The sequence below is a fragment of the Quercus suber genome, unplaced genomic scaffold, assembly GCF_002906115.3.
Source record: "Quercus suber isolate HL8 unplaced genomic scaffold, Cork oak 2.0 scaffold_832, whole genome shotgun sequence".
Taxonomy (NCBI): Eukaryota; Viridiplantae; Streptophyta; class Magnoliopsida; order Fagales; family Fagaceae; genus Quercus; species Quercus suber.
This window is the reverse complement of record NW_027070262.1, coordinates 236085-252310: the sequence shown is the minus strand read 5'-3', so window position 1 is coordinate 252310 and position 16226 is coordinate 236085. Positions and strand designations below refer to the sequence as shown.

At 40.2% G+C, this 16226-nt stretch overlaps 2 protein-coding genes across 2 annotated transcripts; both read right to left on the bottom strand.

The window, feature by feature from the left end:
* Positions 1-4889: 4889 nt before the first annotated feature.
* LOC136065022 (uncharacterized) lies at positions 4890-6035 on the bottom strand. Its single transcript, XM_065767643.1, has 3 exons — positions 5565-6035; positions 5313-5510; positions 4890-5270 (listed from the first exon to the last, which is right to left on the bottom strand). Exons 1-3 carry the CDS (start codon positions 6033-6035, stop codon positions 4890-4892), a joined length of 1050 nt encoding a protein of 349 aa, XP_065623715.1.
* A 383-nt stretch (positions 6036-6418) lies between these two features.
* Positions 6419-6988, bottom strand: LOC136065021 (uncharacterized). The gene has a single exon (XM_065767642.1). It carries the CDS (start codon positions 6986-6988, stop codon positions 6419-6421), a length of 570 nt encoding a protein of 189 aa, XP_065623714.1.
* Between the last annotated feature and the right edge of the window lie 9238 nt (positions 6989-16226).

Genomic DNA, 16226 nt, shown 5'->3' with positions numbered 1-16226 from the left:
CCCTTAGAACGGTTTCAAACAACAGAAGACAACCAAGGACCCTAAGGACAAGAGGGCTTCCTCAGTGGATAGTAGGGATAAGGCTGACGTACGCTAGCAGCAGTGCACCTGGGCTCCTCAGATCGAGTTGGAGGGGGCTCCCATCCCTTGGGATGCTTCCATCTGGGAATCCCAGTGAGGGCATGCTAATCACCTTGCTCAAGCCTTAGAGCAACCCCTTCTCCTCCCTAGGGATATGAAGGCTCATTGGTGCATAAGGCAGCCTGATCTGTTCATGTCGTTGAAAAGAAATCTCGCCATGGTAAACTATCTTCTCCCCTTCAAATGTTAAGAATCTCTTCCCTTCGTCATCATCATCACCATTTTAATTTTAATTTAATTTTTTTTTTTAAATTTCCTTTGTCATTTTTTTGCAGGTCACTCAGCAAGCTTATGTGCCCGAGGAATAGGTTCGAAATGCCCAAAATAAAGCTGAAGCCAAGAGCCATTCTCGGCGCGAGGTGGAGAAGGCTCTCGGAGCCTTGAAGGAGGAGCACACGGCGTTGGGTAATAAGTTAAAAGAGGTGGACAATGATCACAAGAGTGCCCTGGCCGGTCTGAAGAATGCCGAAGCCCAAGCCGAGGATTAACGGAAATAGCTCTACACCACAAAGATAAACTTGGCCACCTAGAAACAGTTAGTTCTGGACCTTAGGGCCGAGTTGCAGAGGGTCAAGGATGCAGCAAAAGAGGTAGCTCGGGTGGCCAAAGAAGCTACTGAGGCTGCAGTGACCACGTCCTATGAGCGCGGGGTGAAGGAGACGGAAAAAAGGCTGGCCGAGGAGGTAGCATAAGTGTGCAGGGACTACTGGTACTGAGTCCTAGATGGAGGCGCTCAACAGTGCGAGGGTCCCTACTGACTCCGAGCTGAGGAAGGTTGAAAGTGTATTCTTCCCTGAGCACATCCGAGAATTCCAGCTGACCTCCCTCCTACTGCTGTTTTATCCCTCCCTCTTCCTGAACCGGTCTCCAACACCCAAGACCTTGCTTTGGGTGCTGAGATCCCCCCAGGAGTAGTTGGGAAGGGTAAGGAGGTCTTACCCTCGACCAAAGGCATTCCCTCCAAGGATACCCTTTCTATCAAGGATATGGTCTCCCAAGCCAAGACAGCTGAGTCAAAGTCTGATACTGGGGATGCCAAGCTTAAGGACACTAATCCCAAGAAAGGCTTTCAACCCGCACAAAAGTAGTTGTAGGATTTTTCTTTTTCATTGTGGTTGCATTATTGCTTTTTTGTTGTGGTTTCTACCATCGTATGTAATGTAACTACTTTTGACTAATGAATGGGCTTTTCTCTCAATCTCTTGTGTCTTTGCTTTTCATACTTTCAAGCTTATTGTTATTACGAAAAAACTTGACTTGTTGCCACTTTAGTTTTAACAAATACTAACAACAATACCCTGCCACTAGTGTAAGTAATTTGACTAAGTACCAACAATGAGTCATTTACTCTACATTTACACTGTAAGTTGCTTCTTCTGTAATTAGGGTCGAACCAAATAAGGACAAGTAATAAACTTTTACTTGGATGAATAATTATGGATTTTAGTTTACCCAGGACCACCAATCCGAGGTGTTGGTTGTATCCTCTAGATCTTGTTGACGCTTAATGATTGAGTCTTAGTTTAGACTCTTATAAAATTCATGTTAACCTCCCTACATCATCTGGTCTGAGGACTTCAGGCATGATTGAGTCTCAGTTTAAATACTTATAAAGTTGTCATTGTGTTAACTTCCTCACATCATCTGGTCCGAGAACTTTAGGCATGATTAAATCTCAGTTTAAACACTTATAAAAGTTGTCATTTTGTTAACTTCCCCACATCATCTGGTTCGAGGACTTCAGGCATGACTGAGTCTCAGTTTAAATACTTATAAAAGTTGTCATTGTGTGTCAATTTTCCTATAGCATCTGGTCTAAGGACTTCAGGCATGACTATGGTTCTGTTTGAACATTTATAAAGATTGAATAATGAGAAATATAATGCCTTTAACAAATGAACATATTAACAGAATAGACTTTTATTAATAATAATAATATCTTTTTAGGTTATTTACATTCCACGGGCGTGGTATTATATGTTCATCTAAATCTTCCAGAAAGTATGCTCCTATACCAGCCACTGAGGTGATGCAATATGGTCTTTCCCAATTGAGTCCTAACTTTCCCCACGTCGAGTTCTTTGCAGTGTCTAGAACCTTTCTCCAAACCAGATCACCAGGTGCTAATGGTCTCAGCTTCACATTGGCATCATAACCCTGCTTGAGTTTGTGTTGGTAGTATGTCAATTGAACTATTGCGTTTTCCCTTTTCACTTCAATCAAGTCTAAGCTCTTCTCCAATAGCCCATTGTTACTGCTCGGATTGAATGAGCTGGTCTTTAACATCGGGAAGCCAGTCTCTAGAGGGATAACAGCCTCAGCTCCATAAGTCATCGAGAAGGGGGTTTCTGTGGTGGATCTGCGAGGCGTGGTTCGGTATGTCCAGAGGACATACAGAAGCTCTTCCACCCATTTTTCCTTTGCACCATCCAACCTCTTCTTGAGTCTATTCACTATGACCTTGTTGACAGCCTCAGCTTGTCCATTCCCTTGGGGATAAGCTGTGGTGGAATACCTATTTGTAATTCCTAACTCACAGCAAAATCTCTTGAAAGATTTGCTATCAAACTGAAGGCTGTTGTCCGAGATGAGGGCATTAGGGACCCCGAACCAGGTGATAGTATTTTTCCAAACAAATTTCTTAGCGTCCACGTCCCTGATATTTGCTAGGGGCTCAGCCTCCACCCACTTGGTGAAGTAGTCTGTGCCGACTAGCAGATATCTCTTGTTTCCTGCTACTTTGAGGAAAGGGCGAACAATGTCTAAGCCCCGTTGTGTGAATGGCCAAGCGCTAAACAGGGGGTTAAGGACTCCTCCTGGTTGGTGTATGTTTGGCACGAACCTTTGACATTGGTCGCACTTCTTTACATATTCTTGTGTTTCATTTTGCATGTTCGGCCACCAGTAGTCTTGAGTGATGACTCTGTGTTCCAAAGGTCTACCTCCAGTGTGGCTTCCGTAAATTCCCTCATGTAATTCTTCGAGGAGTAATTCCGTTGCCTCGGGGTGTATGCACAGTAGGTATGGCCCAGAAAAGGACGGTTTGTACAATTTCTGATCCTCAGACAGCTAGAACCGAGCTTTTCTTCGTACTTTATCAGCCTCGGACTTCTCTTCGGGCAGGGCATCCTCCTTTAAGCACAATACAATGGGGTCCATCCAGCTAGGCCCCATTCTAACTTGGTGGACATGAACCGTCTTTCTGTACATTTTCGTGGGCTTGCATAAGTCTTTTACAAGGATGACATGAGGTAAGCTTCGTGAGGAGGTTGCAAGTGTGGCTAGGGAATTAGCATGGATATTTCCACACTTGGGAATATGTAATAGATTGAAGGATTCGAAACCTGACAGTAGGTGTCTAACCTCGCTCAAGTACCCCTGCATTCTCTCATCTCTCGCTTCAAACTCCCCTTTCACTTGGCCGACGACCAATCTGGAGTCTGAGAATATCTTTATTGCTTTTCCGCCCATTCTTCGAACTATGGCCATTCCCATCAACAAAGCCTCATACTCAGCTTCGTTATTGGTGGCCGAGAATCCCAATCTTAACGATTACTCGATGGAGATTTTTTCAAGGGATACTAGTACTAACCCCACTCCAGAACCTTTTTGATTTGTTGGACCATCAACGTACACTTCCCAGGACAGGGGGCCCCGTTAGGAGATCATGCCAACCGATTTTCCATCCATGGACTACGTTTCTGTTTCTTTTTCTATCAGGGATTCAGCAAACTCGGCTACCAGATCGGTGAGGACTTGTCCCTTGACAGAGGTGTGAGGCATGTATTTGATATCGAAAGTCCCTAGGATCGTGGCCCATTTAGCAATCTTCCGTGTGTAATCAGCGCTCTTAAGCAGAGCTCTGAGCGGGAGCTGAGTTAGGACAATGACCGCGTGTGCCTGAAAGTAATGGGAGAGTTTGCGTGTGGCGTGTACCACTGCCAGAATAGCTTTTTCTAGTGGCAGATAGCAGATCTCAGCTTCATGTAGTGACCTTCTCACATAATAAACTGGCCTTTGTGTGCCGCTATCAACTCGTATCAGGACCAAGCTTATAGCATGAGGGGCCACATCAATATAAGCGAATAGGACTTCGTCAACCTCAGGGTTGGACATGATAGGAGGCCGTGAGAGATAATCTTTAAGTTGTTGGATGGCCAATGCACATTACTCGGTCCACTCAAACCCCTTCCACTTATTAATCAGTAGGAAGAAAGGTCGACACCTATCCGCTGATCGAGAGATAAACCGATTCAGGGTAGCAGTCATTCTAGTCAGTTTCTAGACTTCCTTGGGATTCCGAGGTGGTTGTAAACTATTGATTGCTTTAATTTGGTCGGGTTAACTTTGATTCCCTTATGGGTTACCATGTAGCCCAGGAATTTGCCTGGTTCCACACCAAAGGAACATTTGAAAGCGTTGAGGCGCAACTTATGTTTCCTTAGAATTTCAAAAATGCTCCCGAGGTCTCTCAAGTGCTCGGACACTACCTTACTTTTTACCACCATGTCGTCTATATAGACCTTAATGCTCTTGCCCAACTTTGGTTCAAACATTCTAGTCATCATCCTTTAATAGGTGGCCCCCGCAATCTTCAAACCGAATGGCATCACTTTGTAATGGTAGTTGCCAGTGGGAGTGACGAAAGTAGTCTTTTCTTGATCTTCCAAAGAGAGTGGTATTTGGTGATATCCCTAAAAGGCATCTAGGAAGCTCATCCAAGGATGGCCTACGGTTGCATCCACCAGCTAGTCTATGTTGGGTATAGGGAAGGGATCCTTTGGGCAAGCCCTGTTCAGATCTGTGAAGTCCACACACACTCTCCACTTCCCGCTCTTCTTTTTTACCACCACAATATTGGCCAACCACTCAAGGTAGAATACCTCCTTGATAGCCTCTGCCTGCTTGAGTTTCTTCACCTCATCTCTGATAGCTTCAGAGTGGTCCCTGAACAAGTACCGAGTAGGTTGCTTCTTGGGAGTGAAAGTGGGATTAACGTTCAAATGATGACAGATAAAGCTCGGGTCCACCCCTGGGGCCTCGTAATCATTCCAGGCGAACACGTCAACGTTTCTTCTAAGAAACTCCAACAGCCCTTCCTTCTCTAGAGTAGGCAGCTGAGCCCCGATCTAAAAGAACTTCTCCGTGTCGTCACCAATAACAACCTTTACCAAATCCTCACATTTTGCCTTCTCGGTTGGCCCATCGATAGGTAACGTCGAAGCTCTTAATTGCAATAAGCCTTCTTCGATATGGGCCGAGGACTCGGCCTTGGGCCGATGCTGGATGGCAGCCACCAGGCATTGTCTAGCCACTGATTGACTCCCAACAATCTCTTCAATCTGATCTCCTGACAGGTATTTCACTTTCTGGTGCAAGGTAGAAGAGACAGCCCGCAGAGCATGAAGCTAGGGCCTGCCCACAATGGCGGTGTAAGGGGAATATGCATCCACCACGATGAAGTCCACTTCCACTACTTCTGAGCTAGTCTGTATGAGTAGCCTGATCTGACCCCTTGGAATGACAACCTTCTCGTCAAAACTTACAAGAGGAGAACTATAAGCCGTTAGGTCCTCGGGTCTTAGGTTCAGCCCCTTGTACATATCGGGGTACATGATCTTAGTGCCACTACCCTGATCCACCATTACCCTCTTCACGTCATAACCCCCAATCCTGAGCATGACCACCAGAGCATCATCGTGGGGCTGTATGGTTCCAACCTTATCTTCCTCTACAAAGCTCAACGCTGGTCGGGCATTTACTTTAGCCCTCTTTGGCTCAGAATTTGAGTCCTCATCGTCATTATCCTGGAGGGGCAGGACCTGGTCCTTCCTGGAGCGGTGAAGATAACATTTATAGTGCCCAAAGGAGGTCTCGTAGGAGCATCTCTTCATGGTTCTTGGCCAATCTGGTTCCCCTGGCCACTGGAATGGTGTAAGAGGTTCTTCAACTTCCCTTCTCGAACCAGCTGGTCCAAGTGGTCCTACAAGTTCCTACAGTCTTTAGTGGTGTGTCTGGGCTCATGGTAGTACTGGCAGTAAAGGTTTTGGTTGCACCTTGTGGGGTTTTCTAACATCTTATTTGGCCACTTGAAGAATGGCTCGCGCTTAATCTTCTCTAGAACCTGTTGTACCAGTTCTTGGAATATAGCATTGACCGCATGAGTACTAGCAGATATTGCCTGCCCAGCAAAATCTCTTTGTAGTCGGTTGTTACTGTATCAGTCCAACCTGAAATTCCTTCTCTCCTGAGGGACAACCTTCTCCTTTCCTTTCCCTTACAGCTGGTCTTCCTCGACCCTTTTATACTTGTCAATTTGATCCATGAGCTGGCATATACTGGTAACTGGTTTCCCAATCAATGATTTCCTTAGGCCTTGTTCGGCAGGCAGTCCGAGCTTGAAAGTGATGATGGCGACATCGTCAAAGTCATCGTAAATCTCGTTGAACATCTCCCAATATCTGTCCGAATATGTTTTTAGAGTTTCTCCTTCCCTCATGAACAGAGACAATATGGAGGCTAGAGGCTGAGGGACCCTGCTGAATGTTATGAAGCGAACCCCGAACGCTTGGGTGAGCTCCTTAAAGGAATCAATGGAACCTGCCCTCAAGCCATCAAACCACCTCATCACCACAGGTCCCAAGCTGGAAGGGAAAACCTTGCACATCAGGGCCTCGTTTTTGGCGTGCACTACCATCCTTTGGTTGAAGTGGCTCACATACTCCACAGGGTCTGTTCGACCATTATAGATAGTGAACGTTGGCTGGTGGAAACACCGAGGAAGCGTCACCGCTTCTATCTTGCGCGTGAAGGGCGACTTCGAAATCTGGTTCAACGCCCTACTCATAGCGTCATTTCCTAGACCTTTGCAAGGTGGACTCCTACACCTATGTTTGCGGTGGCACTCTTCCTCGTACGAGAAAGTCTCATTGGGTGGGGTCCTTGACCTTCACCTATAACTGGCACCCTTTCTATCATCAGAGGAAGCGTCAGAGTTGGAGGGGGTTTGTTTTCGCTGTGCATGGTGCAGCTTTCTCTTTAGCCAGTCAACCTCCAGCTACAGGGCTCTTGTACCTTCCTCATGGGAGAGATGACTCTTACCCCGTGAGCGACTCTTACTAGATTGGACAGTGTGCACGCTACCCTCCCGGTCCCTTCTATGTTTGAGGTTGACAAAAGGATTTTCACGTTGGGATCCTATGGATTTTGCCTGTTGTGGACCTGAACCTACCATCGTTAGCCGTTGCACTCACTATTACATAAGTTCTCCCCACAGACGGCTTCAATTGTATGGACCCAAAATGAACTCTTGGCCCAAAAAGGAGTACGGGCTTAAGCTCAAATAGCCCAAAGCAATAAATTTGTACAGAGCAGGTTTGAAGAACTAGGCTATAGTGAATTAGGCAATGAGCTAATAAATTTTAGTGATGAAGAAAAAAGAATAATAGACGTTTACTAAATAAAATGCATCCCTGGCCAAATCCGAGGAGATTGATTCTAGTGTATTGCTTCCAAGATTTGATTACAAGTTTGGTTCTAGATTGCTACAGTGTTTCTCTCCTAGTTTTTCGATTCCCCTTCCTTCAGGGGTCTCTCACATTATATATCTCCTTCCTGGTGATCTTGGCCCTCCATTTGTCAACCGTCCAAGCCACTATTCGAGTACCCGTCCCATTAGACATCCCTTCTGGCTCTTTGTGAGTTGCAATGACCAAGGAAGCACTGTTCAAGGGTCTTCTCCACATAAATGCGATCAGAAAAGTAGCTGCAGTGCATTTAATGCGGAAGTAGCACCTGTTCTTGAGATATTTTTGGGTTTCCTTCCTTCTCGTGTGTTTATGAGACATGCCTCTGACACTGGTGCCTCTATATATTGAGGTCATTTTCGTCGCTGGAATATGTATCGGAGCAATGTTTGTCATGGTCGAGGAGATATTCCTCCTTGGACCTCCTTCTACTCCTTTCTTACTCATGAGGCACTGAGCTGGAATCCTTCATCTATTTGTCTCTCCTTGGACGTACCAACGTTCTCGGATAAGGCTCAAGGCCTAATATACCGTTTTGGGCCTTGTCCCCATAGAATCCTAATAACATATTTATCTACTGGAAAATGATGGGAAAACCTAATGGAATCATATCAGTTTTACAGTTCAATTCTGTCCAAAACAAAAACTAATTGAATCCAAATACTCTTAAAAAGATGACAAAAATAAGCAGAATAAAACCAATACAAACCCAAATACAGCAATCAACAAATTTTAATCTAAAATATGAGATAAAGCACCCAAGTGTCAATTTGATCTAGCAACTCTTCTTACAAAACACCCAAGTGTCTTATATGGCAAAGAACGCTGTAAAGCTTTAAATAAAAATTAATTGAATCAACTTTTAAAAAAATAGCTGACTAAAATTTGCAAAGCAAAACCAAGTCAAACCCAAATATATTAATGGACAAAATCTCCAAAATATGAGATAAACAAAAGGGAAATCAGGGCATCCTAACCTGTCAGTTCGATCAATCAACTCTTCTCGTAGAATACACAAGAGTCGTATTTGATAGAAAATGCTATAAATCTGTGTTTCTGCAAAATGATAGGGGTAATAAGGATTTCTAATTTACAGGGAAAAGGATGAAAGAGAGACTATAGAAGAAGCTGAAGCAAACGTAGTAATCTTGCAAAAAAGTGGAAGAATTTTCCCATATTACAATTTTTTTTAAAGATAATTTTAAAGTTCCATAGAATAATCTAAAAATTACTATGTAAATAATACAACCATGTTCAGTAAATGATCCTAAATTTGCAATAACACAATGTTTAACATTTAGTTGGCTACTTCTTTTACACTTTAAGATTCATATATAAAACCTTCCAAGGAGAAATTGACTTTTAAACACAAAATTTCAAGGGCAAAAAACCAAAAAAGAAGAAGCCAGAGATGATAAATTGAAATAGAAGAATCGAAAGAAATAGAATAAAGTCATCAATTAACAAAACAATCAAAGAACAACCCTAGCCTATTAAGTAGGGAAAAGGCAGATGCTAATTCAAATTGGAAAAGCTTTCGTTTACAAAATTACAAAATAAAGCTATTGAAAAATTCAAATGCTAAGGAAAAGCAATTGTGGAATATTATAAACAAAAGACTTATAAAAAAATGCTATGCTGAGTAAATTGTTTTGAAAAAATTGAAGAAAAAGCTAACTAAAATATTTAAAATAGAGCCAATTCAAACCTAAATACATCAATGGACAAAATTTAATACAAAGTAGGAGATAAACAAAATGAAAATTAGGCCATCCTAGACTGTCAGTTTGATCCAGTAAATCTTATTGCAAAGTACCCAAGTGTCATACTTGACATAGAACTTAGTAATTTCAATAAAATGACAGGGTAAGAAAGTTTTTTAAATTACAGCAGAGAAAGATGAAAGAGAGACTACCAAAGAAGTTAAAACGAACATTATAATATGGCTTGAATTGTAAAAATGTGAAAGATTGTTCCCATATCAAAGATTCAAAGGTATTTCGGCAGTCCCACAAAAATGATGTAAGCATTAATATACCCCTGTTTTGTCCTTTATATTTCTGTGAATTTTAAACCTAGGCAAAGTGATACAGGCATACATTAAGGAAATTATGAGGATGTGCATATGTTTAGACTTTTGGTGGAGAAACACTGATATTAAGAGTGGATATTTAACACTTCTTAGAGGCATCAGAAAAACTCAGTAAATCTTCGTGCTGATCATGCCAATATGCACTAAAAATATGAAATAAAATAACATTTAAAAATAAGATATGTTTGAAGAAACAATTAAAAGTGTAAAGTTGTGATTTCCAACTAGCTTGTGTTGGCTTTAATTCCGTGCCAAATTTGATTGTAATTTCTTCAATCATTTTCCCTATATGTATGTGGGTTTATTTGTAAGGGGTGAGTATGAGAAATTGGTGAATAATTAAGCTTCAAAATGTGAATCGATGGAAGTCGCGACCAGCTTGTGAGTAGCTCGCGAGAAGCAACCCGCAAAAAGGCCACGTGTGAAGCACATGACTGGAAGCTGAAGAATCATGCTAGGCTGTCAAGTTCGCGAGTGTTTTGTGAGAAGGGCCATCCCGCGAAGTACATGCAAAACTTTATGCTTGGCAAAAAGATAAGTTGCTTTACCAAATTATTTACCCATACTATAAGTACCCTCATTACCCATGAATTGTAAGGAGTGCTTTTCAGAGAGAAAACCCTAGCAAATACACTTGAGAGTTAGAGATTATTATACTCACAATCATCTACACATTTCCTTGTGGTTTTCTTCAACTCCTACCTCTCCATCTCTAGATCCCTGAGAGTTTGTTAGCCCAAACACTTTCCACACCCATTCTGAGTATTAAGTGAGATTTTGGTGCTATTGGGAAGCATTGGAAGGAGTCATTCATTGGCGGATGCAATCGGGTTGAATTACGAGATCCAAAAAGCTAGAGAAGACAAGACTCCGAGAAGTCCATTGGTAGCAGGAGCTTGGAGGGCTCAAGTACATAGGGTAGACTAGGTTTGGAGGGCCTTTTGTTATTTGTGTGCTTCAACCTTATTCTCTAGTGGATCGATTTCGACTTGGAAGGTCGCGGAGAGGTTTTTTGCCTAGTTTTTTGGTTTCCTCTTCAATAACGCATCTTGGTGTTATCTTGTGTTTGCATCTCTCTTCCCTACTCTTTAAGCTTTTATTTTATTGTTGATAATGGATGAATATGGCTTAGGGTAGTGTTATTAGTTCATTGCGTTCATTTACTCTTGTTCCACACTTTGTTTAAGTTAGAGTAAAAGCAATCTAGCTGTAATTTTTTTTTGGGGGTTTGAACAAGCTCTTTTGTTTAATTTAGCATAAATCTGAGCTTTCAAAAAGAAATAACAGAAGTCCTATAAACAAATAGAAAGAAGTACAAAGTGTGTCATATAAGAAAGGTGAAGAAAAATTAAAAGTTTAAAATCTATGTTAGTGACAGATTGTTGAAGACAGTAAAGGGTATCTTGCAAAGAATATTAGCCAGCAGCATTGAGTCCACCAATCATGTTGAAATTACATTCTTTGTTGTAATGTTTCTAATTTTCTCATGTATCATCACCTCCCTATTCTTTGCTCTCTGTGTAGATTTAAATATTAATAATACAAATAGAAAGTTTGTTGTCTAATAACACATAAACAATAGACACCATAGGTTGAAATTTCGGAGGCTCCAACAAAAGGCAAACACAAATAGAGAAACCAAAATTTTGAATCAGGAATTTAACAAAACACCAAAAACACAAATTTAAAAATGCTCATTACAAAAAAAAAAAAAAAAAATCAATAAAAGAAATCACAAATTAGAATTCAGATTTCCAAAAGACAGGAAGTCAAAAATACTCCTTGCAAAAAATTACCAAAATCAATCTAAAACAAATACGCTAAATAGAAAACAATTCTAATCCAATTACCATAGCCAAATCCAAATCTAACTCAAATACATAAATCCAAACCTATCCAACCAAATGACTAAACATAATAACCTGCAAGATCACGCTCCTTATTTCCCTTCCACCTCCATGTATTAAGAATTCTAGAATAAAACAAAAGATCGATCAATAATTTTATCAAACAAATTGTGTATTAAAAATTAAGTTGTTCTATTAACAGAATTAGAAAAAAGATGTTACCAATGAAAGATAAAGTATCATCAAGGATAACAGTAAAAGATGTTGCCAAAGGAGTTGGCTTTCGTAGGCCAAGGATATCTCAAATACATCCATGAAGCAAGATTAACAGCAATAAAATAGTTAATTTTCGCATAATAGTAAACACTTTTTGCATAAACTTTATCCGGAAACTTTGTTTTCGTCTAATACATTCAGATTTTAAATAATCCAAGGTGAATTTTGACTTTTAACCACAATAAATCAAGGGCGAAATCCCTAATGTTACCAAATATATATATATATATATATAAAGCCAAAGCATCCAAAGAAAGAGAATCAACCCATCTAAAAGAAGAACCCTAGAAAATTAAGTAAGGGGAGCTGCTGATTTTGAATTCAAAAACATAAATATATTGAAGATTTGAGATCCTAATTCAAATAGGAAAAGCAATGGTGAGGAGTTTCAATCTTTCAAACAACAAAAATAGTATTTGAAGAGGAAAGGAGTATGCTGACCTTTGGTCAGTGGCGAAGCTAAGATTTCAGTCTAGAGGGGCAAGATTAAAAGACAGTATTAAAAGAAATATAATTTAAATATATTAATCCACAACAGTAACAAAATAAATTGTGAATAAACAATTGTAAATACAAGTATATGTTTCGTATTGTTAAATGAAAGAAACAAAAATAACCAATTCATAGTTACTAACAATTGAAAGAAGAGATTAATGTAAATCCATAAAGTTTTTTTTTAGAAGAATAAATATATAAAGTTTAGACATCTAATTTGATTACTTAAAATAAATTAAGAAAAAAATTCATCTATAAGTTTTTTATTTTATTTTATGAAATCTAAAAATATTAAAAATATAGCAAATACTTGTAAAGTTGTATATATGTCTTACTGTTTGATTGATTCTTAAAATATGTAAAATTCAACATTTATTTCTCTATCCTTCTAAGTATTTAAAATTTAAGTTTATAATAAAAATTCATATTTTGAAATTGTAAAAAAGTTAAGAAATAACAGCATCTCATCATTCATTTATGGTATAAGTTCTTTATGAGATAAGCAAGAAAGGCAAGTGTTGTGAATACTGAAATAGGTAAAGAATAAACATTTAAAAAACATGATACAATATAAAAACTAAGAAAAAAATAATATAAGGTTAGGACTTAGGCATGTCAAGGGAGCTTTTTATCCCTTATTTTTGGTCTATTTCTTTAAGATGGGAGTGGGGAAACTTTTTTTATTTTTTATTAGAGGGGTCAAAGTTGTTGGATTAAGATAGCTTGACCCCCGTTAATTAATTCAATTTACTCAAGTTGATAATCAGGTTCAATTGCATGCAAATCGAGGAGACACCAACAAATCACCAAAAATACTAAATGCGGCAGAAAATAAATTGACTCGGTGATTTGTTGACAAATGGGGAAAACCTCACAAGGCAAAAATCTCATCAGGTGATTTTAAGGTCACCACTCCCAAGAATCCACTAATCAACAATCAAGTGGTTACAAGTATAAGGAATCTTACCAACTATCCTAGCCTATCCCGAAATACCAACCTACAGCTGAACCGTTGCTTCAATACCCAATTGGATTTGATCTTGTAGTAGCCTTCTTTCCCTTTCATGCACAAACCTCCAATTTTTGACTAACTTTTTGCACGAATCCTAGTACGTGACTAACTCTAGCTACTTGAACAGATGTTGTTGGCCGCAAAGTTCTTCACTTCATCAACAATGAAGATTTGGAAGCACTCAGTTACAAAACCCTGTGGCATACAAATGCAGTAGCTTCACACAGAGAAAATAAGTCTCTTGGCCTCTGTGTCCATGTGTAACGACTCTTAAAATAAGCCTTATATATGTCTAGGGTTGTGAAAAAAGAAACCCTAAAAAATTGCATAAGCCTGAGTCGAATTTCAGATCTAGAAAATTGAAAATCGTAAGTTTCGATAGATCGAGCTGCTGTTGAGCTATCCATTGAGTTTTACATTAAGTCTCGATGGTAGGTATTTGTTAAGCTATCTGTTGAAACTTAATAAACAGCTTTTTTTCACTTTTTTCTTGGACCAATCTTCATGTCTTTAATACTTAACTTGAATAACATGTTTTTTGAAGTACTAAACCCATCTTAGATCTACCCAAATACAAGTATAATGCATTTTGTCAAAGGATTAGCCAATTATAATAAAATATGACCTTAACAATCTCCTTCTTTGGCAATCCGTGACAAAATCACAAAAAACAATTATGAGAGAAGTCTAACACAACTATCCCATAACTTTCAGAAGTACACTAGTGTAAGGTTGAATTTATTCAATCATGTGTTGGCTTTATTCCATACTAAATTTGCTTGTAATTTAGTAATCAGATACCCTGTATTTAGGTGGGATTTATGTAAGGATTGTGTGTGTGAGAGTGTGAAGAAAACTCAAGATATGTGCAATCAAAGGAGTCTCGTGACTGGATCTCGCAACTGACTTGCGACTGGCAAGTCGCCAAAGTGGCACACGTGTGAAGCATGCAAGGGAGCTGAAGGGTCACGACAGCTAGAACACTACAGGACAAAATAGACAGTCTGGCCAGGTAGTTAGCTCGCGACTCAAACTCGTGACTCGTTCCAGTCGCGAGGTTGAGTCACTAGAATGCCTTGTTTGGATAAAAATTGACTTTTCACATTCCTCACACTCACTACTATAAATACCCTTATACCTACGAAATGTGGAGAGCTTCTAGAGAGAATTTTGAGAGAGAAACCCTAGAAAAAAACAAGATTGACTCATCTACAATCTTCATCATTTGATTCTCCAAATTTCTCTACTCTTACCCTTTCCATTGATATATCCTTGAGAGGTACATTTTGCCAAATCCTTATCTCACCTTACCCATATTAGTGAAGAGGTATTTTGGTACCTGGGAAGCAGTTCAGAGAGGACCAATTTACTTGGTTGATGCAATGAGCTTATTGCGGGATTCGAGAAGCTAAAGAAGACAAGGTTTAGCGTAACCCTATTGGAGCAAGAAGCTTAGAGGGCTTAGGTGCACTGGGTAGATTAGGCATGAAGGGTCTTCTGCTATTCACATATCTCAACTTTATTCTTTAGTGGATCATTTGACCGCTTGGAGAGCAGCAAAGAGGTTTTTCACCGAGTTCTTCGGTTTCCTCTTTGATAACACGTGCCGGTGTTATCTTTGTGTTTGCATCTCTCTTTCCTTTCTCTTTACCTTTTAATTTTTACTGTGTTTGTAATTAATTATGGTTTAGAATGTGTTTCCAATTTGGATATAGCTTATATTTCATATTCCACACATATACTGTTTGATTATAAGTTTGTGCTGGTAATTTTATAATTGGAGGTCTAAACATTCATTAGTGTTTTACACACTAATTGAACTTTCAATCGGTATTAGAGCAGGTGCACTTGTTGTGGTTTCATTACCTAAGTGCGATCCTAGACCTAAGGCTATCCATGGGTCGGTCCAAGTCAGGTTTGTGCCCAACCCGCAACCGACTCGATTAGATCGGGTGGAGAAATTCCAGATCTGCCGCCGACCGTGAAAAGCCATCGGTCGAGTCGGATTGGACTCGGGTGGGTGGCGATCAAAGTTGATTTCGACCGAAATAAATTGTAACAAACACTGAAGAACCAATATCAACAAAAATCAACAGATCAACAAAAATCAAACTTCATTGGTTTGATTCCTGAAGAACAAAATCAACAGATCTACAAACCCAAAGAACAGATCCACAAATCCACAAATCCATAGATAACCGAACCTAAGAGATGAAATAGAAAGATCAAATCTGAGAGATGTAGGCGAAGACGAGCTGGGACGTAGAGGACGAAGAGCGAAGGTCGATGTCGAAGAGCACAGATCAACGACGAAGAGGCAGAGATCGACGATGGAAAGGCGGAGATCGACGACGAGCAGGATTGGCGAAGGGTAAAAACTGAGAGTGAAAGGATGATTTTGGAAAGTAAGGACTGGAATGAGACTGGTTAACAAACATCAAATCTTTAAACCCATTTATATGGCGGTCGGGTCGGGTGGCTGGGGTATTGGAGGAAGAGACCCGCACCCGATCCACCGGAATTGGTTTTGGTAAGTAAGGACCTGCTGCTTACCGCTGGAGGAGTCAGATTGGACAGCGGATGGTTCGGGTTGAGTCAATTTGGCTTGTTGGGTCGGATCAGCAGTTTGTTTGGACAGCCTTACCTAGACCCCTTTTGAGATGGATCGATCTCAATCACTTAATGCTCCTCCATACTTTAATGGGAGCAACTATGCATTTTGGAAAGTCTGTATAAGGGTATTTCTAAGTTCCATTGATGAAAGTGTTTTGGATGTTGTAGATATAGGATGGACTAGGCCGAAGGCCGCCAAATCTGAATGGGATAAGGCGGCCCTT

What these genes read in the sequence shown, in the direction of transcription:
- LOC136065022 (XM_065767643.1), bottom strand. Translation starts at nt 6,035, where the DNA reads ATGAAGAGATGCTCCTACGAGACCTCCTTTGGGCACTATAAATGTTAT. An exon ending in ATTCCCCTTACACCGCCATT is followed by an intron (nt 5,511 to 5,564) that starts GTGGGCAGGCCC and finishes ACCTTGCACCAG; the next exon opens with AAAGTGAAATACCTGTCAGG. An exon ending in AGGCAAAATGTGAGGATTTG is followed by an intron (nt 5,271 to 5,312) that starts GTAAAGGTTGTT and finishes AAGTTCTTTTAG; the next exon opens with ATCGGGGCTCAGCTGCCTAC.
- LOC136065021 (XM_065767642.1), bottom strand. Translation starts at nt 6,988, where the DNA reads ATGAGTAGGGCGTTGAACCAGATTTCGAAGTCGCCCTTCACGCGCAAG.